At 40.6% G+C, this 27,307-nt stretch overlaps 1 protein-coding gene and 1 long non-coding RNA gene across 2 annotated transcripts; one reads left to right on the top strand and one right to left on the bottom strand.

Moving 5' to 3' along the window:
* Positions 1 to 18,937, top strand: LOC148043834 (uncharacterized). The gene is made up of 4 exons (XR_015697888.1): positions 1 to 25; positions 5,015 to 5,100; positions 15,637 to 15,808; positions 18,446 to 18,937. It is a non-coding gene; the product is annotated as an uncharacterized LOC148043834 (long non-coding RNA).
* Positions 17,720 to 25,799, bottom strand: PCDH18 (protocadherin 18). The gene is made up of 4 exons (XM_014064332.2): positions 23,310 to 25,799; positions 22,063 to 22,148; positions 21,803 to 21,966; positions 17,720 to 18,625 (listed from the first exon to the last, which is right to left on the bottom strand). The coding sequence occupies exons 1-4, from the start codon at positions 25,797 to 25,799 to the stop codon at positions 17,967 to 17,969; spliced, it is 3,399 nt and encodes a 1,132-aa protein (XP_013919807.1). The 3' UTR covers positions 17,720 to 17,966.
* Positions 25,800 to 27,307: the final 1,508 nt, after the last annotated feature.

The following is a 27,307-nucleotide window of genomic DNA, read 5'->3' as shown; positions in this document are numbered from 1 at the left end:
TTCTGTTGAATCTCCCAGCTGAAAAGTGAGTTTCCTTCTAACACCTCCCTCTTTCTTTCTTTTTCTTTCTCATTCTTTCTCCCTTCTCTTCCTCCCTCCCTTCCTCCCTTCCTCCCTTCTGCCCCCCTCTCTCTTTTTCTCTCTCTTTTTCTCTCTCTTTTATTTTTTAAAGCCTTTTTTCCCTTGCCTGAGCAGGCAGGGGAAAAAGCCTTTTTAAAAAGAAAGATTCTGGTGAAGCTTCTGACCGGAGAACCAGTTGGGGGCGTGGCTAACATTACTACCGGTCGAGTCTGATCTGCCAGATTTTCACTACCTCTTCTGGCATACCGTTCTGTATCAGGAGGAACCTACCTCTGATGTAGATGTGCATGAATATAGGTGTGTACAAATTGGTTTGTGCACAATCCAAAATGTCAATTTGCCAACTGATTGGAGTCCTAAGACTGGGCATTCTTGCTATACTGTAACAATGTGGATGATGTTCTTTATTGCCCATCAATAATTCCAAAATACAGAACTTTTATCTAAAATTATCAACATTACCATATTTTGAGAACAGATACTAAGTTCTCTACTCTGCTTTACATGTACTTCTTAAAATAGAAATCTCTCTAACCCCAAGTAGCTTGAACACTGACAATCATTTATTATTTACTGTAGCTTATACACCACAAGTAACTCTTTGAAGGGGAAAAATCACATTCAAACATATTGTCAGATTCTCTAAAGAGGAATGTTTTCCTATGCAATTTACCAGAGGGATTTTCCTCTCTTATTACAGATTTAAATCTGACACAACCCATCATTTTCATTTCATTTCATTTTTCATTTTAATTTATTTGTATGCCGCCCTTTTCCCTAAGGGGACTCAGGGCGGCTCACAACTCAAAGGGAGGGAAAAACAAACAAAGTTACTGTCAGCTCCTCTCCATTAATTAATTAGGAAAGAAAGACCATGAGACTCCATGTGTAGAAATCAAATGTACTTTTACTAATTAAGAATGGTTAAAAGGCAAAGCGTAGCGAAGTCTGGTTAATTAGGCGCGAAAGCAATTGATGTATAGAATAGCCCATTCCCCACCCCTTGGCATCATAGACCCAGTCCAATCATAAGTCTTCCAAGTGTCAGGTGCAAGATAACTTCAAAAGGCATCACGAAGATGGAATGTCGGTGCCGTTAGTCCTGGCGGGAAACACCCACGCATGCGTAGTCGGATCAGTCGGTGAACTCCAGAAACTTCCACCAGCGCATTAAATAACCCCTCCCAAAACCCATGCCCTCCCTCCCCGTTTCATGGCAGCTGAAGCGATAGCAAAGCAGAAGCTGACAGTTACAGAAAACATAAAACCATACATAGTTAAAAAAAAGTACAACAGTCATACCATTTGAAGTGGGGCAGCAAGTCTTTAGCCCCAGGCCTGTCGGAAGAGCCAGATTTTAAGGGCTGTGCGGAAGGCCTGGAGGGTGGTGAGGGTATGAATCTCCACGGGGAGTTCGTTCCAGAGGGTCGGAGCAGCCACAGAGAAGGCCCTCCTCCGGGTAGTCGCCAGTCGACACTGGCCGGCTGATGGAATTCGGAGGAGGCCTAGTCTGTTGGATCTAATTGGTCTAGTAGAGGTAATTGGCAGTAGGCGGTCTCTCAAGTACCCAGATCCAATACCATGAAGGGCTTTGTAGGTGACAACTAGCACCTTGAAGTGTACCCGGAGATCAACAGGCAGCCAGTGCAGCTCGCGGAGGATAGGTGTTACGTGGGTGAACCGAGGCGCACCCACGATCGCTCGCGCGGCTGCATTCTGGACAAGCTGAAGTCGCCGAATACTCTTCAAGGGCAGCCCCATGTAGAGCACGTTGCAGTATTCCAGTCTAGAGGTCACAAGGGCACGAGTGACTGTTGTGAGAGCCTCCCGGTTCAGGTAGGGACGCAACTGGTGCACCAGGCGAACCTGGGCAAATGCCCCCCTGGTCACAGCTGACAAATGGTGTTCAAAAGTCAGCTGTGGGTCCAGGAGGACTCCCAAGTTGCGGACCCTATCTGAGGGGCGTACTGTTTGACCCCCAGCCTGAGAGATGGAACACTTGGCCAATTAGTAGGAGGGAAGCACAGCAGCCACTCGGTCTTATCTGGATTGAGTACAAGCTTGTTAACCCCCATCCAGTCCCTAACAGCCTCGAGGCCTTGGCACATCACGTCCATCGCTTCATTGAGTTGGCACGGGGCGGACAGATACAGCTGTGTATTGTCCGCATACTGGTGGTATTTTATCCCGTGCCATCGAATGATCTCACCCAGCGGTTTCATGTAGATGTTGAAAAGAAGGGGGGGACAGGACCGAACCCTGCGGCACCCCATACGTTAGGGGCCTAGGGGTCGATCTCTGCCCTCCGACCAACACCGACTGCGACCTGTCCGAGAGGTAAGAGGAGAACCACCGTAAGACAGTGCCTCCCACCCCCACCTCCCGCAGTCGTCGCAGAAGGATACCATGGTCGATGGTATCGAAAGCCGCAGAGAGGTCAAGGAGTACCAGGATGGAGGCATGACCTCCATCCCTGGCTCTCCAGAGATCATCGATCAATGCGACCAAAGCGGTTTCCGTGCTGTAGCCAGGCCTGAAACCCGACTGGAAGGGATCTAGATAACTGGTTTCCTCCAAGGACCGCTGGAGCTGAAAGGCCACCACCTTCTCAACAACCTTCCCCACAAAGGGGAGGTTGGAGACTGGACGATAGTTGTTAAGGACGGCTGGATCCAAAGATGGTTTCTTCAGGAGGGGTCTCACCACCGCCGCCTTTAATGCGGGGGGAAAGACCCCCTCCCAAAGGGAGGCGGTAACAACCGCTTGGATCCAGCCCCGTGTCACCTCCCTGCTGTTAACAACCAGCCAGGAGGGGCACGGGTCCAGTACACATGTGGAGGCACTTACAGCTTTCATGGCCTTGTCCACGTCCTCAGGGGTAACAGCTTGAAAATCAATCCAGTGATGTCCTACCAGATTATCCCTTGGTGCCTCAGCTGGTTCTGCAGGATTGGAGTCCAGGTCCGCCCATCAGACAAATTGCACTGATACTTGTTTCTGCTGTTTTTAAAAGCCAGATTGGAGCACATTTGTGTTTGCACAGATGTTTCATTGGACCAGGTTTCAACACTGGGGAGATTCACAGTGCAGTTGAGCATTCCAAATTCAAAACCAACAGAAATTGTTTCTAAAATCCATCAGGCTTGCATTGCCAATGTATAGTATTAATCTCATAGATAACTGATAATATACTTCTTTCACTTGAAAAAAATGAAATAATTTCATTGGAAGAAGATTATATAATCTTTGACTCTGTTCAAATTATGTGTCTTCTTTTGATCTATTTGCAAGCACTCAAAAATTAGAATTGAAGAAAAGACTTTCATGTTGAAGGTATTAACTAAGAAATGGAAAAAGGGAATGTTCAGATCGAAAGGAGTCTGAATAAAATTTAATCCCTGAAATTTAACATGGAAATGGCAGAGGAGCTAGCAGAGTGAGCAACGATTGTGCCTGCCAGTTTGAAGCTTTCTGCCCACAAAGCAGGCACCATATGTTTGGCTTTCAACCAGACAGCAGTCCCAGGGATGAGACACAGAATTCAAAGAATTCCTCTCAGAAGAGATTACAGGGCATGAACACTTCAAATAGTTTGTCAAACTTCTTCAAGAAACAATGCTGGTAATGTCTGATACAGCACTTAGAGTAGTATCTCACAGAACTAATATGTCCCAGGCAGTATCTGTCAGAATGATACTTGTACAATAAGAAACAATAAGCAAAATAGATGAAACAGATCAGTGAACATATTCAGATGATGACTCTGTTTATCTTCAATTTATTATTTTAAAAACCCACAGGAACTGTATATTAACTTAATGTTTGCATGTTGTTTGGCCATATATTTTTAGATCCAGTTCCTTGATAGTGTTTTGTACAAGAAAAACTATGTTCTGTCAGGAATGGATGAGTAATCCAGCATTTGGTTCACATTGCACAGCAAGTATAGTACAGGACACCAAAATAGAGTTTGGATAATTTGTAGTTCAGTATAGTGCATACACTTAGCCATCATCCTAATATTTATATGCAGCTATAATAAGATTTCTTTGCTTTAGCACATCACATTATGTGAACTAAACAAAAACTATAGAGTTTAGCATATTATATGAACTGAGCCAAGATAAACATAGTCTCAAAAGGTTATAGAGGGACGAGATTTGCTTTGAATTAGTATTATGCTTATTAATAACCTCATTTTGCCTCCTGCATCTCTAATATTGTCTTTGCATGTTCAATATCAGATATGAAAAAATTATCATATTCATAATGAAATGAAAACTTTCCTCACAAAATGTTCTTTTTAGTTTCTTTGAAAAGGTGCTAGGAAATAATAACTGTGACTATAGGGAGTTTTCTTTTTATATTTCAAAAAGAGCACAACAATTTAAATCAAAGGGCATTAGTTAGAAGTTACTTATTTTTTCATATCTACCCTCCTCCACCCTTTTGCATGTGTTTAGAACTCGGTATTCATTACATTAAAAAGATCAGAGAAGAAATGATCTAGACTAAATGACTTAAAGACTTTATGGTCATAAAATTATAAAAACTGTGCCTGATTATCTCTAAGATTAGGCTTATTCTTTTATATAGTCCTTCAAGCAATCCTTTGTTAGATTTGCATGAATTTCTTCCCCATCAATATATTTGTCACTGTTTATTTATAACAGGACTAAAATTGGTCTAAATCAGTGTTGATCCATTGGCTATGACAAAATTGATGAACAGGAAATGAAATCTCCTCGTTTTGAGCCTGAAGTCTTAACCACTAGATCAAACTGTTCATCATACATAAATAAATATTTTGTTTATATTATTCTGTGTATGAATATAACAATGGAAATATGTAATATGTGTTATATGCATATGTATGTAAAAGTAAAGATAAAGGTTCCCCTTGCACATATGTGCTCATTGTTCCTAAATCTAGGGGGCGGTGCTCATCTCTGTTTCAAAGCCGAAGGGACAGCACTGTCCGAAGACATCTCCATGTATGCTGTTACCTTCCCACCAAAGGTAATTCCTATTTTTTCTACTTGCATTTTTACGTGCTTTCGAACTGCTAGATTGGCAGAAACTGGGACAAGTAATGGGAACTCAATCCGTTATGTGGCACTAGGGATTCAAATCGCCAAATTGCCAACCATTCTGGTCGACAAGCTCAGCGTCTTAGCCACTGAAACACCACATTCCACATATGTATGTAAACATGTATGTAAACCGCTGGCTTATGGTCCTGGGGGATTTCAATTTGCCTTCGCTCGGTGAACACTCTGATGGGGCGCAGGAGTTCATGGCTTCCATGACAGCCATGGGCTTGACCCAAGTAATTCGGGGCCCAACCCACTCAGCGGGTCACATGCTCGACCTCGTATTCCTCTCAGAGCAGTGGACTTGTGATCTTGGTCTGAGGGGTAATGAGATCATACCCCTGTCGTGGTCAGACCACTGCCTACTGAGGCTTGACTTTCGGAGACCAAACCCCCACTGTAGGGAGGAGGAACCGACCAGGTGGTTCCGCCCCAGGCAACTTATGGACCCCTTGAGGTTCCAGACGGAGCTTGGGGTTATTCCTGATACCCTCGCCCACAGTCCGGTGGAGACTCTGGTTGCTGCCTGGAACTCGGCAGCGAAGGAGTCTCTTGACCGGATTGCGCCACTACGGCTGCTCCAAGGCAGTGGATTCCGGAGGCCTCCTTGGTTTACCGAGGAGCTCCGGGAGAGGAAGCGCCGGAAGAGACGCCTAGAGCACGCATGGAGGTCCAATAAGTCCGAATCGAACCGAGCACTTTTAACATCTTGCATCAAGGAGTACATCAGGGCAATTAGGATGGCAAAAAGATCTTATATTGCCACCTTGATTGCGTCCGCTGAGTCGCGCCCAGCCGCCCTGTTTAGGATAACCCGCTCCCTCCTAAATAGGAGGGATACGGGGGACCCCCTGCAGGGTAGGGCTGAGGATTACGTCCAGTTCTTGGCGGACAAAGTTGCTCGGTTTCAGTCGGACTTGGACTCCGATTTTGTAGATCCAGCCGAGGCACAAGGGAATAATCTGATAGACCACCGCTGGGTTGAGTTTCAGGATGTTGCCCCGGGCGATGTGGACAAGGCCATGAGAGCTGTGAGTGCCTCCACTTGCGTACTGGACCTGTGTCCCTCCTGGCTGGTTGCTAACAGCAGGGAGGTGACACGGGGCTGGATCCAGGCGCTTGTTACCACCTCCCTTCGGGAGGGGGTCTTTCCCTCCGCACTTAAAGCGGCGGTGGTGAGACCCCTCCTGAAGAAACCATCCTTGGATCCAGCCGTTCTTAATAATTATCGTCCAGTCTCCAACCTCCCCTTTATGGGGAAGGTTGTTGAGAAGGTGGTGGCCTTCCAGCTCCAGCGGTCCTTGGAGGAAGCTAGTTATCTCGACCCATTCCAGTCCGGTTTCAGGCCTGGTTAAAGCACAGAAACCGCTTTGGTCGCATTGACCAATGACCTCTGGAGAGCCAGGGATGGAGGCCATGCCTCCATCCTGGTTCTCCTTGACCTCTCAGCGGCTTTCGATACCATCGACCATGGTATCCTTCTGCGACGACTGCGGGAGGTGGGGGTGGGGGTGGGAGGCACTGTTTTACAGTGGTTCTCCTCTTACCTCTCGGACAGGTCGCAGTCGGTGTTACTTGGGGGGCAGAGATCGACCCCTAGGCCCCTAACATATGGGGTGCCGCAGGGTTCGGTCTTATCCCCACTACTATTCAACATCTACATGAAACCGCTGGGCGAGATCATTCGGCGGCACGGGATAAGATACCATCAATATGCGGATGATACCCAGTTGTATCTGTCCGCCCCGTGCCAACTCAATGAAGCGGTGGACGTGATGAACCGGGGCCTTGAAGCTGTTATGGACTGGATGAGGGCTAACAAGCTTGTGCTCAACCCGGATAAGACCGAGTGGCTGTTGTGTTTCCCTTCCACTAATTTGGCAAGTGTTCCATCTCTCAGGCTGGGGGGTCAAACATTACACCCCTCAGACAGGGTTCGCAACTTGGGAGTCCTCCTGGACCCACAGTTGACCTTTGACCACCATTTGTCAGCTGTGACCAGGGGGGCATTTGCCCAGGTTCGTCTGGTGTGCCAGTTGCGACCCTACCTGAACCGGGAGGCCCTCACAACAGTCACTCGTGCCCTTGTGACCTCTAGGCTGGAATACTGCAACGTGCTCTACATGGGGCTGCCCTTGAAGAGCATCCGGCGACTTCAGCTAGTCCAGAATGCGGCCGCGCGAGCGATTGTGGGTGCACCTCGGTTCACCCACATAACACCTATCCTCCGCGAGCTGCGCTGGCTACCTGTTGATCTCCGGGTGCACTTCAAGGTGCTACTTACCACCCATAAAGCCCTTCATGGTAGTGGATCTGGATACTAGAGCCGAGGTGGCGCAGTGGTTAAAGTGCAGTACTGCAGGCTACTTCAGCTGACTGCTAGTTCGGCAGTTCGGCTGTTCAAATCTCACCGGCTCAGGGTTGACTCAGCCTTCCATCCTTCCGAGGTGGGTAAAATGAGGACCCGGATTGTTGTTGGGGGCGATATGCTGACTCTGTAAACCGCTTAGAGAGGGCTGAAAGCCCTATGAAGCGGTATATAAGTCTAACTGCTACTTGAGAGACTGCCTCCTGCCAATTACCTCCTCGCGACCAATTAGATCACATAGATTAGGCCTCCTCCGGATCCCATCTGCCAGTCAGTGTCGACTGGCGACCACACGGAGGAGAGCCTTCTCAGTAGTAGCTCCGACCCTTTGGAATGATCTCCCCGTGGAGATTCGTACCCTCACCACCCTCCAGACCTTCCGCGCAGCCCTTAAAATCTGGCTATCCCGTCAGGCCTGGGGCTAAGATTGTAATCTATCCCCACCCGAATGGTATGAATGTTGTGTTATTTTTAATTATGTATTGTGCTTATGTGTCATTGTTTGTATCCCCTTTCCCTATGAGTTGTAAGCCACCCTGAGTCCCCCCAGGGAAAAGGGCGGCCTATAAATAAACTTTTCCAATTCCAATTCCAATGTGTAAAACATAAATTCACAGAAGAAAACATATAGTATAAAACATCTCACATCCCAAAGCTTTATTTACAAATTTAAACTTCATCTATTGTAGGGCTGTGAACTTTCCAAAAATGATTTGGCAGAAGTGTTTTGGACTTCATCCAATCATAACCCCTCATTATTTTGGTTCATATTATTTATTATTTAATGAATAAGAACAATTCTAAAAAGGACACAGCCCTAATCTGTATTTCAAAACTGTATATGTGTAACTTGACAGAGTTGAACATTGGGTGCTATCTAACAAAATAAAATTCAATGGTGAAAAAAGTAAGGTTTAGGCAAGAAAAACCAAATTCACAGGTACAGTATAGGTGGTACCCAGTGACGTGTGGTGAGGTTTATGGCTGGTGATGCAAGCGGGCAAAAGCCACCCTGCTGCCCCGGCGCTATGTCCGACATAGAGGCGGGACGTCTCTATGTTGGACATAGCGGCAGGGCGGCTTTTGCCTCTAGTGCCGGGGTGGCAGGGCGGCTTTTTCCCGCTTTCAAGAAAGCTTTCTTGAAAGTGGGCAAAAGCCGCCCCGACACCCCGATGCTATGTCCGACATAGAGGTGGGACACCATGTCCGACAAAGAGGCGTCCTGCCTCTATGTCAGACATAGTGCCGGGCGGCGGGGCGGCTTTTGCTCACTTTCAAGAAAGCTTTCTTGAAAGTGGGCAAAAGCCGCCCTGCCACCTCGCCGCTAGAGGCAAAAGCCACCCTGCCACGTCCAAAAGCTCTGCCGCTATGTCCAAAAGCCCTGCCGCTATGTTCAAAAGCCCTGCCTGTCAGCCTCTGTTTTGCTGCTTGCTTTTCGGCTGCCATTGAAACGGGGAGGGGGGGGGCATGGTATTTGGGTGTGGGAAATATTCTGTACAGGAGAGACTGCCAGAAGGGAGTTGTTCTCGCCATCTACTGCACATGTAGCGGGAAGAGGAGTTTCCTGCCAAGGCCAACTCTCCGGCATACCAACCTGATGATGGTTTTTCAAGATGTCTCCCACATGACACCTGTGGAGTAATTGGATTGGACTATGGGTTGGGGTTACCAAGGGGAGGGGAATGGGTCATGCATTTATATCTATGCTTGTGCATGCTTTTATCTCAGATCCAGCTTTGCTTAGCTTTTATTTACTTATAACCAGTAAAAGTACTCTTAATTCTGCAAAATGGAGTTGAGTGGTTTCTTTCTTGGTTACATGAAGCAGCCCTGACACTGCTGCTATGTCCAAAAGCCCTGCCACTATTTTCAACATAAAAAAGTGCCAGCCCGCAGGCCAACAGAAGCGGGTAAAACACACACACACACACACACACACGCACGCACGCACGCACACACACACACACTACTTACAATAATACAATTACTTACAAATTACATTAATTTTGAATTCCTCCTCCTCCTCTGACCCACACACCTTTTCCAGCTGTTTCACAGAGGATTTCAACTCTGCTCTTGTCTGCCATGATGAAAATGTAAAAATGTAAAAGGAAAAAGGCAAGAGCTGCTGAGGTCAGGCTGGGTTAGCTGCTGCCAGAGTCCCCAATGGATGACTCTGCTTAACTGTTTAAAAAAGCCTCTAAAAAAACACCCTCTACAGGAGGAGGCAAGAGAACCAAGTTCCTCATCTACATAAGGAATTTTTCGGCTTTTAACCCTTGCTTAACTCTGCTCAAATGATCATAAACATAGACTAAATTAAGCATGTGGTTCTCCCGCCTCCTCCTGTAGAGGGCACTTTTTTAGAGGCTTTTTTAAACAGTTAAGCACTAAGCAGAGTCATCCACTGTGACTGGCAGCAACTACCTCAGCCTTTTTCCTTTTACATCTTTTTTCTTTTCATGATGACAGTGGTGAGGCCCTGCCTTCCCTGCATCCCCTAACTGCACGTCACTGGTGGTACCTCATTCAATAGTGGTGACTGTGAGAGGGATCTTGGAGTCCTAGTAGACAATCACCTAAATATGAGCCAGCAGTGTGCTACAGCTGCCAAAAAGGCAACACAGTTCTAGGCTGCATTGACAGAGGGATAGAATCAGGATCATGTGAAGTATTAATACCACATAATAATGCCTTGGTAAGGCTACATTTGGAATACTGCATCCAGTTTTGGTCATCACGATGTAAAAAAGATGTTGAGACTTTAGAAAGAGTGCAGAGAAGAGCAACAAAGATGATTAGGGGACTAGAGGCTAAAACATATTGGGTATGTCTAGTTTATTGAAAAGAAGGCCTAGGGGTGACATAATAGCAGTGTTCCAATATCTCAAGGGTCACAAAGAAGAGTGAATCAAGCTATTCTCCAAAACAGGGCAGGACAAGAAGCAGTGGATGGAAACTAATCAAGGAGAGAAGCAACCTAGAATTAAAAATAAATTTCCTGTCAGTTAGAAGAATTAACCAGTGGAACAACTTGTGAGTACTCCAACACTGGATGTTTTTAAGGGGATTTGGATAACCGTTTGTCTGAAGTGGTGTAAGATTTCCTGACTGAGCAGAGGTTGCACAAAAGACCTCCAAGGTCTCTTCCAACTTTGTTATCTGTTCTGTTCTGTTCTATTCTATTAACTAACATGTAACAAAAATCAATGGTAATAGTAAATCTAACTTTCAAGCATGTCTTCAGGGTTGCTACTATGTAGAAATAATCTATAGGAAAAAAGTACAATTGGTTCTACATCTTAGTTGCCTAGAATAGCAAAATTGCATCTATATTCATAAGACTTGCTGTTGTCTACCTAAGAAGGGATAGGGGATAAAAAGTATATGTGTAACCCAGAATAGCATGATAGCATCACATATCACTCTACTGTATATAGGATGATCTCCCAACTCTGCAGTGTTCCTAAGAACTAAGCTAGAATATCTAAATTTATTCACTATCAAAATGTAGGATCCCTGCATCAAAACATTTATGTATTTAGGTATCAAATGAGCAAACACAGTGATGGGATGGGAAGGGTAGAATGGATACATTTAAATATTAACGAGGCTTTTAAAGGATCTTTTCAGTTACTTCTAAGCTATTTAATTTAGTACATTTTTTTAATCATTACCTGGCAATAATTGTGCACATAGCAGATCCTCAAAATGTCTACTATGCTTTCATTTCAAAGATTTAAATCCATCTTTGACAATATGTCTATTACAGCTGAGAGACATTAACCATGAGCCATATAAAACCAGGGGGGGGGGAGATTTTAAACTTCTAAGCTACTGATAAAATATGAAGGAAAAAATGGGATTTCCTAAGATTTTCTATTTTATATATATACATATACATATACATATACATATACATATACATATACATATACATATACATATACATATACATATACATATACATATACATATACATATACATATACATATACATATACATATACATATACATATACATATACATATACATATACATATACATATACATATACATATACATATACATATACATATACATATACATATATATATATATATATATATATATATATATATATATATATATATATATATTCCATGACACAATCAACCTCCTATCTATGCACCAACTGAAGAAGCATTTTCACAGACCTCTACCAGTAAGCAGAATTGTGTGAGAGAAATAATCCTTGCTTAGAATGGCTCAGTGGATTTTCAACAGTCCTTGTTGAGAAGGGCACTGTCACAGATACATGTAAGAATTCAAAGGCTATGTTTAAAAGACAGAAGAAAACAGCATTCCAATCCCCATCTTTTTAAATTCAAATGTATAATCTCATTGTATTCTCAAAAGAATTTGTCTTCTGTCAGCTTTAACCCTATTGATCAATCCTTCTGTTGAATATATCAGGCTTCACATCTCCTCTGCTTTTGTCCCTCAGATCAGGTCCTCAACCGCTTGGTAGACTTCAAATGTTTCACAAATGAATGAGCTCTCAGCAAAGCAAACATTGCCTAATCCGTTTAAAGATCATTAGTTGCTCTTTCTTGGCCTAAAATCAACAATCCATGTTCAATGGCCAGTAGAATTGTTTATGTTAGCTATTTTAGCTGTCAATCATCATTTATAAGCATCTTCTTCCCATGGCCTTCTTAAACATTTTCACTGCTTACATCTTTGCCACTTCATATCTGCTCCCCAATGTTTTCTTATGAGCTACTTATGAAAAGCATGTCTTATGAGAATCTAAGTGACACCAACTCTCAGCTGCAAAAATTGTTTTCTTGGGTGTCTGCATGTCCCAATGCAGCCGGATTGGATCATCAGTTCTTTTGGATCTGGAAACAATGTTTACATAGCATGAGTACTTAAGGGTTTATTTCAAGACAGGATAAGAAAATAATGTAATAAAAAACCCAAGATGGTAATCAAAGAATATTAATCAAAGCAGGGGTGGGTTTCTGCTGCCGTTATTGCTGGGCCGGTGCGCATGCAATTTGCACATGCTCTGTGCACATGCACAGTTACCTCTAAATAGATCTGTGCATGCGCAGAACTTTTAAAATGTAAAAAAAAAAAAACATGCCGCGGCAACCGGGGAACTGGTTCGGGGGCATAGTGAGCCTGCCATCCCTACCTGTTCGGCGACCCAGTCGCAATTTCCACTACCGGTTTGCCCAAACTGATGCAAACCAGTAGCAACCTGCCTCTGAATCAAAGACAGAAATTTTAACAATATACAAGAATACAAAATACAAAATATTCAAGAATACAAATTACAAAATATTCAAGAATACAAATTACAAAAAGAAGGGAAGATCAGTTCACTTTTCTGCCAGTTAAATAATCCAAAAATGTATAGGTGAGTAAAAACCCTTCAAAACCATAAAATATGCAGCATCTTCCCACTTAGATCTCATCAAAGTTTCATCTCATGGAAGTTTATGACTACCTTATATACACTTTGAAATATAGTTAAGCACACCTACTTTTCAATGGTCTTGTCTCACTAGATTGTCTCACCACAAAGATTTCTTGGTTTACATGGCAATATCTCATTAATTTACATTACGGTTAGATGCTTTGTGTGCCAGTAAACGTTTCTCAGGCATGTTGGGGTGCATCGCCTCTCTTTTTATGTTTATATGTTTCATTTAGTTTTCTCTTTGGATTCATTCAATTAGTTCACCCTATCCCATACCAAATGGTAAGTAGATATGAAATAAGTTCTTTCACTTCCTTTCTTCATTCCTGAAAAAAAAAGGGGGGAAAAAAAACACATTTTGTGTAATTTCCTTGAATCTGAGGTATGCATGTCTATTTATTCTGGTGATTAATATAAGTCAGCACTGTTGTGTTTTAATTAATAAATATTGTATGTTGACATTTGCACCTATAGATTTTTCATGAAGTCTATAGAAATGTATTGAAGGAAAAACTATATCTTCCAGCCTGAGAAAATAGTTACAGCATTTGATAATACATTGGAAATGGTCAGATATCACCATTATTAAATTAGTGAGTGAGACATTAGTTTAAAACAAAAGTTGCATCTTTTCTGTTTGTCTTCTAGGCACAAACTGATTTAAAGATTTTGCATCTCCAGCTGTTAATCCCCAGTGGATTGTGGAAACTGAATGTAAACCAATATACTCTCTTATATCTGGAGGCATTTTTGGCATGTATTCTTCTTGGAAAAGCTAAATATGCATGGGAAGAGAAAACATGTATCCTAGACTTTGGAAACTGAGTGTCATAACTTCAGGGAGTGTATGGTCATAATTTTAGCTAATTCACTGTGTATTTTGGCACACACAATATTCAAGATGAATTGTTTGATATCTTAAACTGTCATTTTCATATGCTCAGCTTCAGGATCATATATTCTGTGGCCAGTCATTAATGCATTTTTGTTTCCTACAATATGTTTGAGTCCTCATAACTTCCATGCAGGAAGATCAAAAGAAACACGAAGCTATAGATAACGATTCTGATACCATACAGAGGTGGTATTCAGCCAGTTCTGACAGGTTCTAGAAAACTGGTGGCAGAAAGTTTGAGTAGTTTGGGGAACCAGAAAATACGATCTCTGAATGGCTCCGCTCCCAATCTATTTGCTGTCTCCCAGGTCTCAGCTGATTGGTTGGGTGTTCTTTTGTTGGCCTACACAGGAGAACGGAGCTGGACAGTTGGTGGGGTGGGGAGGGAATGGGGATTTTACAATATCCTTTCCCTAGGAGTGGGAGGGAATTGTGATTTTGCAGTATCCTTCTCCTGCCACACCCACCAAGCCATGCCCACAGAACTGGTAGTACTAAACTTTGAAACCCGCCACTGACATACATTTCCCTCCCTTTCACTGTGAACCATTCATTTGTCAGTTTTAGCAGGAAGGAAAGAAAAGCAGTGACTTCTATTTGGTTTCTCTTTCTTAGTTTCTGAAAAGGAAAAAAAAAAGAATTCATTACATAGAATTTTCTAACTCCATGAAGTTGCTTTGCTTCTTCTTCTTGGTCACTTAGAGGGTTACTAGAAAATATACTGTATATATTTCTGTTTATTTGTTTCTAAGATACCATCCCACAATGACCTCACCTCGTACAATGAGCTAGACGTATTAGAGTGAAAAGCATCTAGGTCACTTGCGTTTAACCATGTGCAAGCATAAACAGCAACATATATTTTCTGTCATGTTCCCATGACATTGCCTTCATAATATTCCCAGGTCATGAATGAGTTAGCTTTAATTCATTCTTGGTGAATTGGTACTGATATTAGTGTTTCCCCCTTATTTGACATATTCACAAGGTCAAGCTCACAGTGCATAAATCTGTTAGATTTCAGCATGCATTACGTTGCAGAAAATTCAGAGACATTAGTGACAGAATAGAGAACATCAATGAAGCAGTATGCATTTCATGCTGGTATAGCTTCACTGAACCAATTTTTGCTCTAGTATTGCTCTAGTTGCTGCCAAAATGATGGCTTGTCTCAATTCTCCTTTGTGTTTTGAGGTTGGTGGGTGACTGCACATACCTACATTTTACTGCTGGCATCTTTCCTCTTTGGTGTTTTCTATCTTTTACATAGTTGAAAATTGCCACTGAATCCCTGCTGTGTTTATTTCATTCTCCAATATGCTGCAAAGCTGGATGCTTATGAAAAATGCAGCCATTTCCTTCTTTGCTTAGTGATTCCTTGCCTAGTTCCCAAATGCTATTTAAAGGCTTAATATATTTATTGAAATTCATTCAAATGTAATTTTCTCAGTCACATCTCAACTGTAACTCCTGAATCTCATTTTCAACTTATTACTGCAGATATAATTTTCAGAGAAGGAGGAGGAAAAGGTAGAAGTTTCTCTCCCTTTGGTAGATAAATAACTCTTCCAATACCATTTAATTCCCTAGAAGGTTTTGGCTATCCTGTCTTTCCAACAACTCGGGTGCTTATCTCTACAATGATATGAGTGTGGAAAATTGCTTTGAAGCTCAAAATGAAAAAAAGGCTTTTAGTCTTGATACTTTTCCTCTATCATTTCTTTGCAGAGGGATAAATTCTAACACACTTGGCTCTGCTGAAAAGCATTGGTTTTACTGGTTCTAGAAATAAAGTCGAGCAAAATTATGCATAAGGATAAAAATATCATTGTCTGGCACCCTGAATTTCTCTTCATAACACCATAAAGGAAGCTGCAAGCTGAAGACAGATTCTAGAAAGGTATGGAGTTTAACTCATTTGTAGAATTAACATGTACGCATGTACAGTTTCCAGTTTCAAATTCAAAGCTTAGAGATATTAATATTAAACAGTGTACCCAAATAGTACACAAGAGAAGCAAGGAGGCCAATTATTCTTATCAACCCCTAATGCTTATAACAACAAACCAGAAAATCCTTAAGGAATACAATATCAGGTTATCTACAGCTGTTACAGCTTTTTTCTAGATGAGGTTACACTAGAAATTGACTGAGACAGATCAAATAAGAGGATGTGGTCACAACAGTAATGACATGTCGTAAGTAAAATTAATTAAAACCAAATCAACAAATGGAACATATTTAATATGGGAATGTTCATGAATTTAATAATTTGACCACAACTCTAGCTTTTTGATCTATGTTCCACATGTAGCCAGAAAACTTTACTAAACTTTGCTGTGTATCTCTGGATTATATTAATTACATGACATAGATTGCCATCCATGTTCTCGTATGACATTAAATATACATGGGAACATACACATGCCTCTTTCAAAACAGAGCTATGTGAAGGAAATTATTTTACCCTCTCCTATTCATATACACAGGTGGCTTTGAGCTAGACTCTTCACTTTATACATATGTGTATGTATAAATAGATTAAAAATAAGGGTAAACTGAATTATGCAAAATTTCAAGGCTGATCCAAGACCTGAAGTAGAGCAGAAAATGGCACTATATATGAACCCTCCAAATCAGTAATATTATTTTGACGCTTGAAGCAGAACATTGAAGTCCAATCATTTTTAAACTGTTGACCCATTTATGCCTTTCATGCTGTGGCATATCATTATTCTCTTCTAACCCCCTCCCCCGGCCTCCCCAAAAAAATCTCAGGGAGGCTTTCCCAGGTACCAGTCCCAAACTAGCCTCATGATAACCCCAGATTCCTTCCTTGGGGTAATCGGCCCCAGTTTAACAACTAGTGAACTAGAAGGATCTTCACCATTGTGAAAAATATGATAAAAGTAATCAACCGCTGATAATATTCTACCTTCTCACAACACCAAAAGCAGCTATCTAGTTCTATTTCATCCTGCACAATGTACCACACTGAAAGAAAAACAATCTGTCAAAAAGCCATGCTTGCCTACAATCATTTGGGCATATCATAGTTTTTCTAGCCAGTTGGAAAGAACCTATTAATTTGAAACATATGTGTAGGGTAACTTAGTTAGATTTACATTTTTGCTTTTTCTGGAAGACAACTATGTCTGTCAACTCTGTCAGACCAATGCTAGTTAAAATGCATATTAGCATCATTTATACCTTATGCTTCAATAATGGAACAGATGTAAATATTAAACAAAGCAAAACAAAAATCAGACCACCCTGCACGGCTAGAGTGGAAGGAAATTGAGCCCAATACATGAAAGGGAACTTACCCAAAACAGAGCTGTACAATTAATTTCAGTGGACCAATTCCAATCTATATGCTAAATTAAATTAAATTAAATTAAATACAACACAAATGTAAAATATACACAATTCCATTCTTGGAATTATTTGACCATTTGGGAATTAGGCTATGATTTACAATCAGAATAATGTACATCTTTCCTTTTTAATTATCCATATTTGAAAATAAAAAAATAAAAAATTCTAGGCTTCCAGAAAGTTGACAACTCTTTATTATAAGAATTGAAACATTGCAATAAGTTCTTAGATCATTAATTATTGAAATTTCCATTTGGATAAAGTTTCAATTGATTCAATTTTGTGTCATAACATTAAACGCTTGTGGAAAAACCCATGGAAAATGGCATTCCTTAGGTTTGGGGTATTTATACACTTGTGATAGAAATACTGTACGTTGACACAAATGGTGTCAGCGGCTTATATGTAGGAAAACATGCTTGCCATGGGAGTACAAAAATAAAATTTATTTGTTAAATTATGCATAAATATAAGATACAAATGTATTTTTAAAATACAGTTAAAGATAATCACACTTGCATTGTGTACATATGAAAATACAGTATTTTAAGATTCAACATACACAGACACATTTATGATAAATGTAACTAATTGGCAATGCCAGTTCTTTTCATTATGAGTTCCCATCTCTTCATTTCCCCAAAAATATGGGAAATTAAGATGCTATGAAATAAGACACTCTAGTTTTGCCGGACATCATGTAGCAGCTTGTTAATTTCTGCCACCAGTTCACTAGCATCCATGAGTTCATGTTTACCATCACTGAGGTGGTTAAGTACATTGTCAAACTCATCTTCTTCATAGTTCTCTGGAATTTCCTCCATGGCAGGTAGCCATTTTGAAGTGGGCTGGGCACCTGAATGAGTTCCCATAGTAAGCCCAGTGCTACTTGCAGGGTTTTGAAAATGAGTACTGGCTGCCCAGGCTGCGACCCCTTGTGGATAGCTTACAGCCTTGGCTGGCAAATGTCCTTTCCTGCGCTCTAGTGAGCTGGGAGGCTCTATTTCATTACACTCTGTGTAAGCATCCAACGAAGGAGGCAAGAGACGTTGGAAGACGCTGTTCATTTCAGAGAGTAGAGATGAGGTACATATGTCAGCTGCTTCTTCTATATTCTGATTGTCTTTGCCAAAAGTTGAAAAGCTCTTTTTCTTTTCAGATGATTCAACCTCCTGATGATCCTCCTCCTCCTGTGGTGGCTGGCTTTGCTGAGGCTGAAATTCTTCTCCTGGTATAAACATATTGCTTCTATAATCAGAAGATGGGGAAGGCAGGGGTGGCATCCAGCACTGGTCAGAATGCCCCAGGACTCTGCATTCCTCTGTGCATAATCTCATTGCTGAAAGCAAAATGAAACCAGATGTTAAAATCTGCAAGATTTCAGGCACAATTCAAGGTGTTAACTCTTGACTGTTTAAAACTTTAGTTAAAAGTAGTTTGAACAAATATACATATATTTTCTGCTCATTCACTAAATCAGTACTTCAGTTTTTCACTGAATCTTAAAATAGTAGTGTTTAATTTTGTCAAAGGTTTGGCCTTTGGCTTGCATTCTAAACTTATATTCCAAAGAGCTATGTAAAGGTAAGGACAAAAGCTAAATTTCATTTAATTTTCCTTTAAAATGAAATAAAGTATAAATTGAGTCTAATCATGGGTTTAATTATTTATTTGACTATATTTGGAATTTTGAAGTAGAAAAATATTGGCCCATGTTTGTGTTATTTTGGTACTATAATTATATGAAATATTATTAACTGGCTTGTTTATATCTTATTTCAAATATTTTTCTCATAACTTTTGTTGTAAATACCTTTTTGCTACTCAGAAAAGAATAAAACAGCCTAATTATAAAGATTCCCTAGCTTTTAACACACTTAAATCCAAAGTTCTTGATTAACTTCATGAATCTAAGTCGTGAAAAAAAAAATTCTTAATTAGTGACAGTAAGAGAGCAATGTGGCATCAACTCCTGCCTTTGACTTTTATAAATCATTTTGTTGCGTTCCATTTTGATGTATATCTTTTAATCTAGTTAAACAAATAGCTGCCATTTAGATTCTAGATCTACAGAATCTAGAATTCCATTTATTAGATATTACTCATCTAATTCAGAATATATACTCAGTTTTTTTATAACTGGACTAGTTTTGAACCATGGTGGCACAGTGATTAGAATGTAGTATTTCAGGCTAATTCTGCCAACTGCCATTGGTTCGATCATGATCAACTCAAGGTTGACTCAGCCTCCTATCTTTCTGAGGTCAGTAAAATGAGGATCCAGCAATATGCTGACTCTGTAATTATGAAGTGGTATATACTGTAAGTGCTTTTGCTATTGATATTATGCTTGGTATAGATTTTTATAGAAAAAGTTTAAAAGTTTATAATTTACTGGTAAGCTTCAAAGCACCTTTGTTTGATAAGCATATATTGTACTCTTTCTTCCAGGTATGCAAAGTATAAGGTAGCAGTCCATTCTCCATTTCTTCCTGTGAGAAGAAACCCATGATGGAAATTTAGTTGAGAGAAGCTTAACTCTTGGCTAAGGGTATTTGACACTGCATTTACCCAATTTATGAATGCTTAACTAAAACTCAGACCTTTGCATTTTTTCCTACTGTAAATAGACAGAGATTTGCTTTATGAACTCCAGTGCATGATTCTGCTTAGACCTATCATAACGCACAGCAAGGGCCAGTGATTTGAATGATTTGAAAAGGGGTTGGGTATATTTATGGAATTTATGAAAGCTGTGAAATTTGGACCATAAGAAAGGCTGAGTGCCAAAGAATTTAGTCCTTGGAACTATGGTGCTGGAGAAGACTCCTACGAGTCCCTTGAACTGCAAGGTGATTAAACTGGTGAATCCTAGAGGAAATCAATCTTGACTGCTCTTTAGAAGGCCAGATCCTGAAGATGAAACTCAAGTACTTTGGACACTTAATGAGAAGAAAGGACTCACTGGAGAAGAGTCTAATGCTGGGAAAGATTGAGGGCAAAAGAAAAAAGGGACAACAGAGAATGAGGTGGCTGGATGAAGTTACTGAAGCAGTAGGAGGGAGCTTAAATGGGCTCCAGAGGATGGTAGAGAAGATGAAGTCCTTGAGGATCATTGTCCATAGATTCACAATGGGTCAGACACGACTTCGCAATTAACAACAACAACAAAAGATTTGTGGAAGATAGGTCCATCATGTGTTATCAGTCTTAAAGATTTATCATTAGGTCTGGACTGGAAGCAGTATTCCTCATGCAGTTGCAGAGGAACAAGAGTAGAAAAGCTGTATGTGCCTGCTTGTGAGCACCTGGCTTGAATTTAGCTACTATGAGAAATAGATGCTGTACTAAGGTAGACATTGGTATGAACCAGCAAGCCTATAATGATGACCTTATGCCCTCACATTTGGAAAACTAACATTTGGAGAAGAGCATGGTATTAGTGTGAATACAAATAGCTACACTAACAATAGGCTTTACTACTAGATTTAAATGTGGATAATATCTGCAAGATGAAACAAAAATATAGCTATCAGAAATGGTTTCCTTATTAGTATCAATATCTTAGTTGGATAATATTATATTTTACCTGAGAGTCTACCAAAATATTTAGTGTTCTTAAAATAGATAGAAAAAATTATCATGCTAAAACCCTGTATACATCTGTAACCTTTAACATGGAGTCTGTATACATCTGTAACCTTTAACATTCATAAGCAATCCATTTGATACCCATCCAACTTAGTAACAATAACTAATTAACCAAGGCATACCTAATTTAATCTATCAAGATTGATTTATACTCACTTTGAAAGCAAAGTAACAGGATTCCTATTGTAAGGTCTACAGCTCTAATGGTGGTTTCTTTTACAACTGTGATATTACTTTTCAATTCTTTCTTATTTTTATTTTGCCTCAAATTGTCATAGGGATGTTCACTTTGTCATGACAAGGATGTTCAGGCCATGGGGACAAGGAATTTGAGAAGTAAAATGTATTTAACATTCCAAAACTCCAGCTTCCCCCCAAAAGCCAATTATTTTGGAAACACCCAGTAAAAGAACACTCTGAAGTGGGCCAAGATCAGAAAAGGAGGCCAGAAAGTCAAGCATAGACATGGATTTCTTACTTGTGATTTAGCAGTACTGTTATTAAAACAGTGTTATAGTCCAAGCATTGTGGTAAACTACTTGCCATTCACATTAACAGCAAACAATATCTATTTGCCATTAACATTTGATATCTTCTTACAATTTTGGGGATTCAATACATTTTAGGGAAAATTTAAAGAGACAAATCATGGGATAGATACGCACTCCAGAGAGTTGTGACTATTAAGTTTTAGACAAACTTTTAAGCCTTCCTAGGACAAATATTTATTGAGAAAGTTCTAGGTGTTGTTCAGTACAAAGGGAAAAAGAAGATAAGAGTTTATTTTTCATCAGTATAAATTTGTCTATGTATTATTGCTTGAGAATGCTGAAAATAAGCTGTTCAATTTTCACTGAATTTTTACCTGCAGGAATTCTCCCATCTGTAAGAAAAAGGTCACTGAATCCTTCTCCAAGAAGTCGGTCAATAGGAGAATCTCTTCCTAAATCATAATCACTGTCTCCTGCTTCACTGTCACCACGGCCACTATCTTTCAGGCTGAACTTATCCATATCTTGAAGGGCATACCTGTGATAAAACAAACAGACATGTTCATTAGCTCATGACCTAAGCCTATACCCTCTGATAATGCTACTCTGAACTTTGACCAAAGAAAATCCTTACCTGTAGCTTCTGGAATACTTGTTGCCTCGAAAACTTGGCCTTGGCTGATATTGGCCTTGATGAAGCATGGAGAGAAGCTGAGACACCTGTTATGAAACACATAACAGAAAGGGAAAAAATGAATCTTTGCAAAGGTTATCCATATATGTCAAATAAAATCTATGTATATTAATCACTTTTTAAAAAAAAACAAACTGTCTGTTAAAATAATCTGTCAGAAGAAAGAAACAGAATTTACTCCAATATAAAAGACAATTATAAACATCTTAGGGTATTAGATATACTTTAGCCTTGTACCTTAGCCTCATGATCCAAAGCACATAAAAACCTTAACGCTGAACCTTAAGCTAGTTAAATTCAAGTGCTTGGCTCTAAATAGTTTTAATTCCATTGAAGTCAGTGAAAAATTAGCTATATTTAACTGCTCTGAGCTATGACTCAAAGGCCTTAAACACGTTCATTAAAAAATTGCATGCACAGTTGACACAAGCTGTTAGAACAGATGTAGTTAAACCTTCACTAGTGTTAGTAATATATTTCTTTATTCTTTTGTCCCCTTTAAATATGCAAATACATTAGAAGTATATTGAAATACTGAAGCATAAAAGAACGTGATTTTTACATCCTGGAATGATTTCCAAGGACTAATTCTATAATATATTTAATTAACTGGAGTAATGTTACTGGTAGGCTATTAAAATTCAGTTAATATCGTATCAATAGTAACTAAATTTTAACCAATTTAGTTAATATTGCACCAATTACTACAAAATAGGGTAATAGCTATAGATTGCAAAACTCTGGATCACCACTAGGTACATTTGTTCCCATCTAGTGGTCATCTGGAATTTGGATAGCAAGAATAGCAAGATCTAGCTACCCTATTATTCATGGCTTTTATGATTTGTACAGAAATTGAAATCATACTCACAGCTGGTATTCCATGATATTGTTATATTTTTATCCAAGTAGTGTAATAAGAAATGAAAATATTATCCATCCAATACCGTGTGTGTGTGTGTGTGTGTGTGTGTGTGTGTGTGTGTGTGTACACTTGGGAAACTGCAATGAATGTATATTCCCAGTGAATTTCTGGATATGTATAAATGCATATAGTAAATACAGGTGTGTAGAGTCATCATATATAATAACTGAAATGATACATTGCAATTTATTGTACTAAATAGACATAGGATTTGCTTATTTATGTGAATGACTTTTTATTAAAGCAAACTGTATGATCTTACCTCAACAGCAGGAGTAGCATGACTGAGCTCAAGAGAGAAATTCTCAGGTACATGATTTGATGAGATGGTCACCAGACTATTTAAAGACTGATGACTGTGATGGCTTTGTCGACTGCTCATTTGCCCTCTTTCCAGGGTTGGAGATGATGAAGGTGAAGCTTTGTGATGGGATCTGATTGGTAAAGTACCATTAATGGTAGGCACTAATGTAATGTCCCCTTTGTGAATTTGTCTTGATGGCCTTTTGGGATGATGCTGGTATGTGGATTCTGCAACACGACAGTTATAAGACCGGGTGTCTTTCTTCTCACGATTACACATTGTAGCAAAGACGACCATGACCACCAACAAAACTGCACATATTGCTCCTAAGGATATTATTGTGATCATGGAAATATCTAGAGGAGGTTGGCTTGGATATGTTGCTTCTGTAGATGAAAGTTGATAAATATTTTTAACAACACTGCATTTCAGAAGTGCTTTGGTACTCAGTTGAGGGCTTCCTTTGTCCCTAACAACCACTGTAAGTTCCCATTCTGTTGATATAACAGATTCAATACTAGCATTAAAACAAATGTCACATGTCTGTGGATCCATCACAAAGAGTCCTTCTTCACTACTAGTTGCTAATGAGCAGCTTATCTCTGCATTAACCCCTGAGTCTCTATCTATGGCTCTTATCCTAGTGATGCAATAGTTACTGTCAGCTTCCTTAGGGATTGAAATCTCTGCTGTATTGTTGTGCAGTGCAGGCCCCACAATCAAAGGAGCATTATCATTTTCATCAATAATAGTTAGTACCACTGTTGTATTGCTAGCCAACTGTTGACTCCCTCCATCTCTAGCTTGAACCATAAAGACTATCTGGTTTACTTCCTCATGATCAAAAGTCCTAAGTGCATAGATGGCTCCGTTAGAGGGATCAATGGTCACATATGTAGTTATGGAACTTCCCAAAATAGATAGCGTCTCCAAGATAGTGTAGGTCACCTGCCCATTATCTCCCAGATCTGGATCAGTTGCTGTAACAGAGGTGATATATGCACCCGGAGAATTATTTTCCAAGATTACAATTTCATATCTATTTGTCTGAAATTGGGGTGGGTTGTCATTTTCGTCAATGATCTGGACAGTAAAATGTTTCACTGTAGAAAGACTTGGAGTTCCTTTGTCTTCTGCTATGACTGTCAGGCTATACTCAGATCGCTTTTCTCGATCCAAAGTAGTATTTGTTAATATGAAATAATTATTCTCATAGGTCTTCTGAAGTTTGAAGTGCCCATGTCCATGAAGCTTGCAAACCACTTCTCCATTCAGTCCAGAATCTTTATCTTGCACCCTAACAAGGGCCACAAAAGTCTCTGTGGATGCTTTTTCAGAAATATAGGCAATTTCTTCTTTTCCTAGAGACATCAGGTTTAAATTGATTTCAGGTTTGTTGTCATTCACATCTACAACCTTAATAATGATTTTACAGTGAGCTGGAATTGAATTTGGACCCAAATCTTGTGCCTGAGCATCAATTTCATAGGATTTGGTGGTCTCATAATCCACTGGTTTGAGAAGAGTTAGTTGACCACTTTCAGAGTCCATTTTAAAAGTCTCTATAATTTTGGGGTTCACGTGACTACTGAAAGAGTAGACAACCTTGCCATTAGCACCTTCATCTGGATCAGTGGCATTGAGGTCAATAAGTAACGTGCCAACATGTGAATTTTCTAAAAGTTGAATAATGTATGTCTGTTGTTCAAAAACGGGACTATTGTCATTAGAATCCGAAATGCTGATTTTCAGGAGAGATGATCCACTTCTCTGAGGCACACCATTATCAGAGGCAGTCAGTTGGAGTTCATAGCTTGATTTCAGCTCCCGGTCCAGTTCCCGCACCACAATCAATTCTGCATATTTGGCTCCATCTGTCCTTGTTCTAACTTCAACGGTAAAGAAATCGTTGGCCGAAAGTGAGTATGTGTAGAGGGAATTTTCCCCAACATCTGGATCAAAAGCACTATCCAAAGGAATCCGCGTACCTACGGCGGCACTCTCCGAGATTTCAAGAGGAATAAGAGCTCTGGAGAATTGAGGCGAATTGTCATTAATATCCAACACTTCGACCTCGACATGGAAAAGCTGCAGATGTTCAGTCGGCAGAGTGATCACGTCAAACTCTATGGAACAGTTTAAGTTCTTCTGGCAGAGTTGCTCCCGGTCAATTTTAGCCCCAATGCTGATCTCTCCGTTGTCCTCCCGAACCAGCAACAAGGGAGAATTCCCCCTCTGCATGGCTCGGAACCGCACAGATGAAGGATTGGGCAACCTATACAAAACGTCGGCGACATCTTCGGAAAGCCTGGCAATGACCGAGCCAACCCTCTGCTCCTCGTAGATCCTGTATTTCAGATTTTTGGCCGCTGCGCCTTCCCAGCAGGACATGACGGTCGCCAGTACAAAGAAAAAAGGAAAGTGCATTTTTCGACCCAAACACGGCATCGCGACACAGGCTCCCCGGCTTCTTTCTGCCCAACAAGTTACAAAGCAATTCGCTTAAGTTAAATCTCGATCCCTCAAACCCAGACGTCCATTTGGTTCTTGGGAGCAAGGGGAGGAAGGGGGGCACCCGCGCTTGCAAACCTTCCTTCTGAAACGGATGCCACGTCCCAGCCGCTCAGGAAAAGTTGTCTACAGCAAGACCGAGGCGGCGGAGCTCCCAATATACATCCCGTAGGCAAGGCGGCTCGGATTCCTCCGCTTCTTCTCGTCCAAGAGGTTTGCACATCAAGGCTTCTTGCTTCCTTCCGCTGCAGCTATTATTCACCGAGGGTCGAAGGGAAGGGAGCCGTGGCTGCGCGGCGGCGCGGTTCCTTCCCGAAGAGACCCTTCTGAAACGCTCGCTCTCCTCCGCTTCTGGCGACTAAGTAAGCCCAGATTGCTGACTCCCGTCTAAAAATCGGTGGAACTTCACTTCAACTCAGACAAAGCTTTTGCCCGGCTGGATGTGTTGAATCGCTTCCAGCCAATCATCTTGCTTCCAAATCAAAGGACAGTGAAGTCACATATGCTCATAGTCCCAAAAAAGAGGGAGGAGGGTGGTGGGAGCGGCTTCCACCTTCCTCTCCCCGCCCTTCCCACTACCACAAAAAGAAACAAATTGCTGGAGAATGTCTTAAAATCAACTTCATGTTCTCCAGTTTTTATGAAGATTTCGGTTGGGATGGGTGTCTTTCTTTGTCTTTGGAACGAGCACTTTCATTAATATCCTGGCATAGGGATAATAACCCTTCAAATTTTGGTTAAAAGGCAAGCCAAGACTTTTGAGTAAGTTTGCTTAATGGAGAATTTGTCCTCCCTGCTTTCCTTTGGCTGCTTTCAAGAAATTGATCCTTTGGATTTTTACTTAAAATGTTTTGCCCACAAGAGAATTTGGTTTTTAATCTTACGCTTCCCTTCATTTTACTGTCAAGAAAAATCTATCCATAGTTTTCTTCTTCTCCTGGTTTCAGAAAATGGCTATGTAGCATTTGACATTGTTGGGCTCTTGGGGTGGTCTGAGCTTGGGTGCTTCCTTGCAAATGTTTCATAGCAAAAATGGTAATGAAATGCCTGCAAAAGAAAACAAGAGCCCAGCATTTCAGCCCTTAGCTTCATACATTCTCTTCTATTTCATATTGCTTTGTAGGTATGTTATCTTCCACAAAAGCCTTTTCTTTCTTCTTACTATAATACAGACCTTGCAACTTCAGAAGGTTTTCCTTCCTTTTAAAAGCAGCCTTTGTCTTTGACTTGATGAGGCATGCTAAACCAATTGGCCCATATGGGAAATCAGTTTAAAATATATTTGGGTTAGGATATTAGAAAATCAGGCCAGCATTCTCCAAAGGACAATTAATTTTATTTTGTTTTATTATTTTATTTATGTATTTGCTAGAATTATATGCTTCTTTTCCTTCAGGAACTCTGTATGGTGTTCATAGCATTCCTTCTGCTCATTTTTGCCCCTA

This window comes from Thamnophis sirtalis, unplaced genomic scaffold (genome assembly GCF_051295495.1).
Source record: "Thamnophis sirtalis isolate CommonGarterSnake01/CBP01778 unplaced genomic scaffold, rThaSir2_p1.2 scaffold_10, whole genome shotgun sequence".
NCBI lineage: Eukaryota > Metazoa > Chordata > Lepidosauria > Squamata > Natricidae > Thamnophis > Thamnophis sirtalis.
Note: the sequence above shows the minus strand (reverse complement) of the source record. Positions and strands in the feature narration are given on the sequence as shown.

What these genes read in the sequence shown, in the direction of transcription:
- PCDH18 (XM_014064332.2), bottom strand. Translation starts at nt 25,799, where the DNA reads ATGCCGTGTTTGGGTCGAAAAATGCACTTTCCTTTTTTCTTTGTACTG. An exon ending in AAGTATTCCAGAAGCTACAG is followed by an intron (nt 21,967 to 22,062) that starts GTAAGGATTTTC and finishes GTTTTATCACAG; the next exon opens with GTATGCCCTTCAAGATATGG. An exon ending in AGATGGGAGAATTCCTGCAG is followed by an intron (nt 18,626 to 21,802) that starts GTAAAAATTCAG and finishes TTTTGCTTTCAG; the next exon opens with CAATGAGATTATGCACAGAG.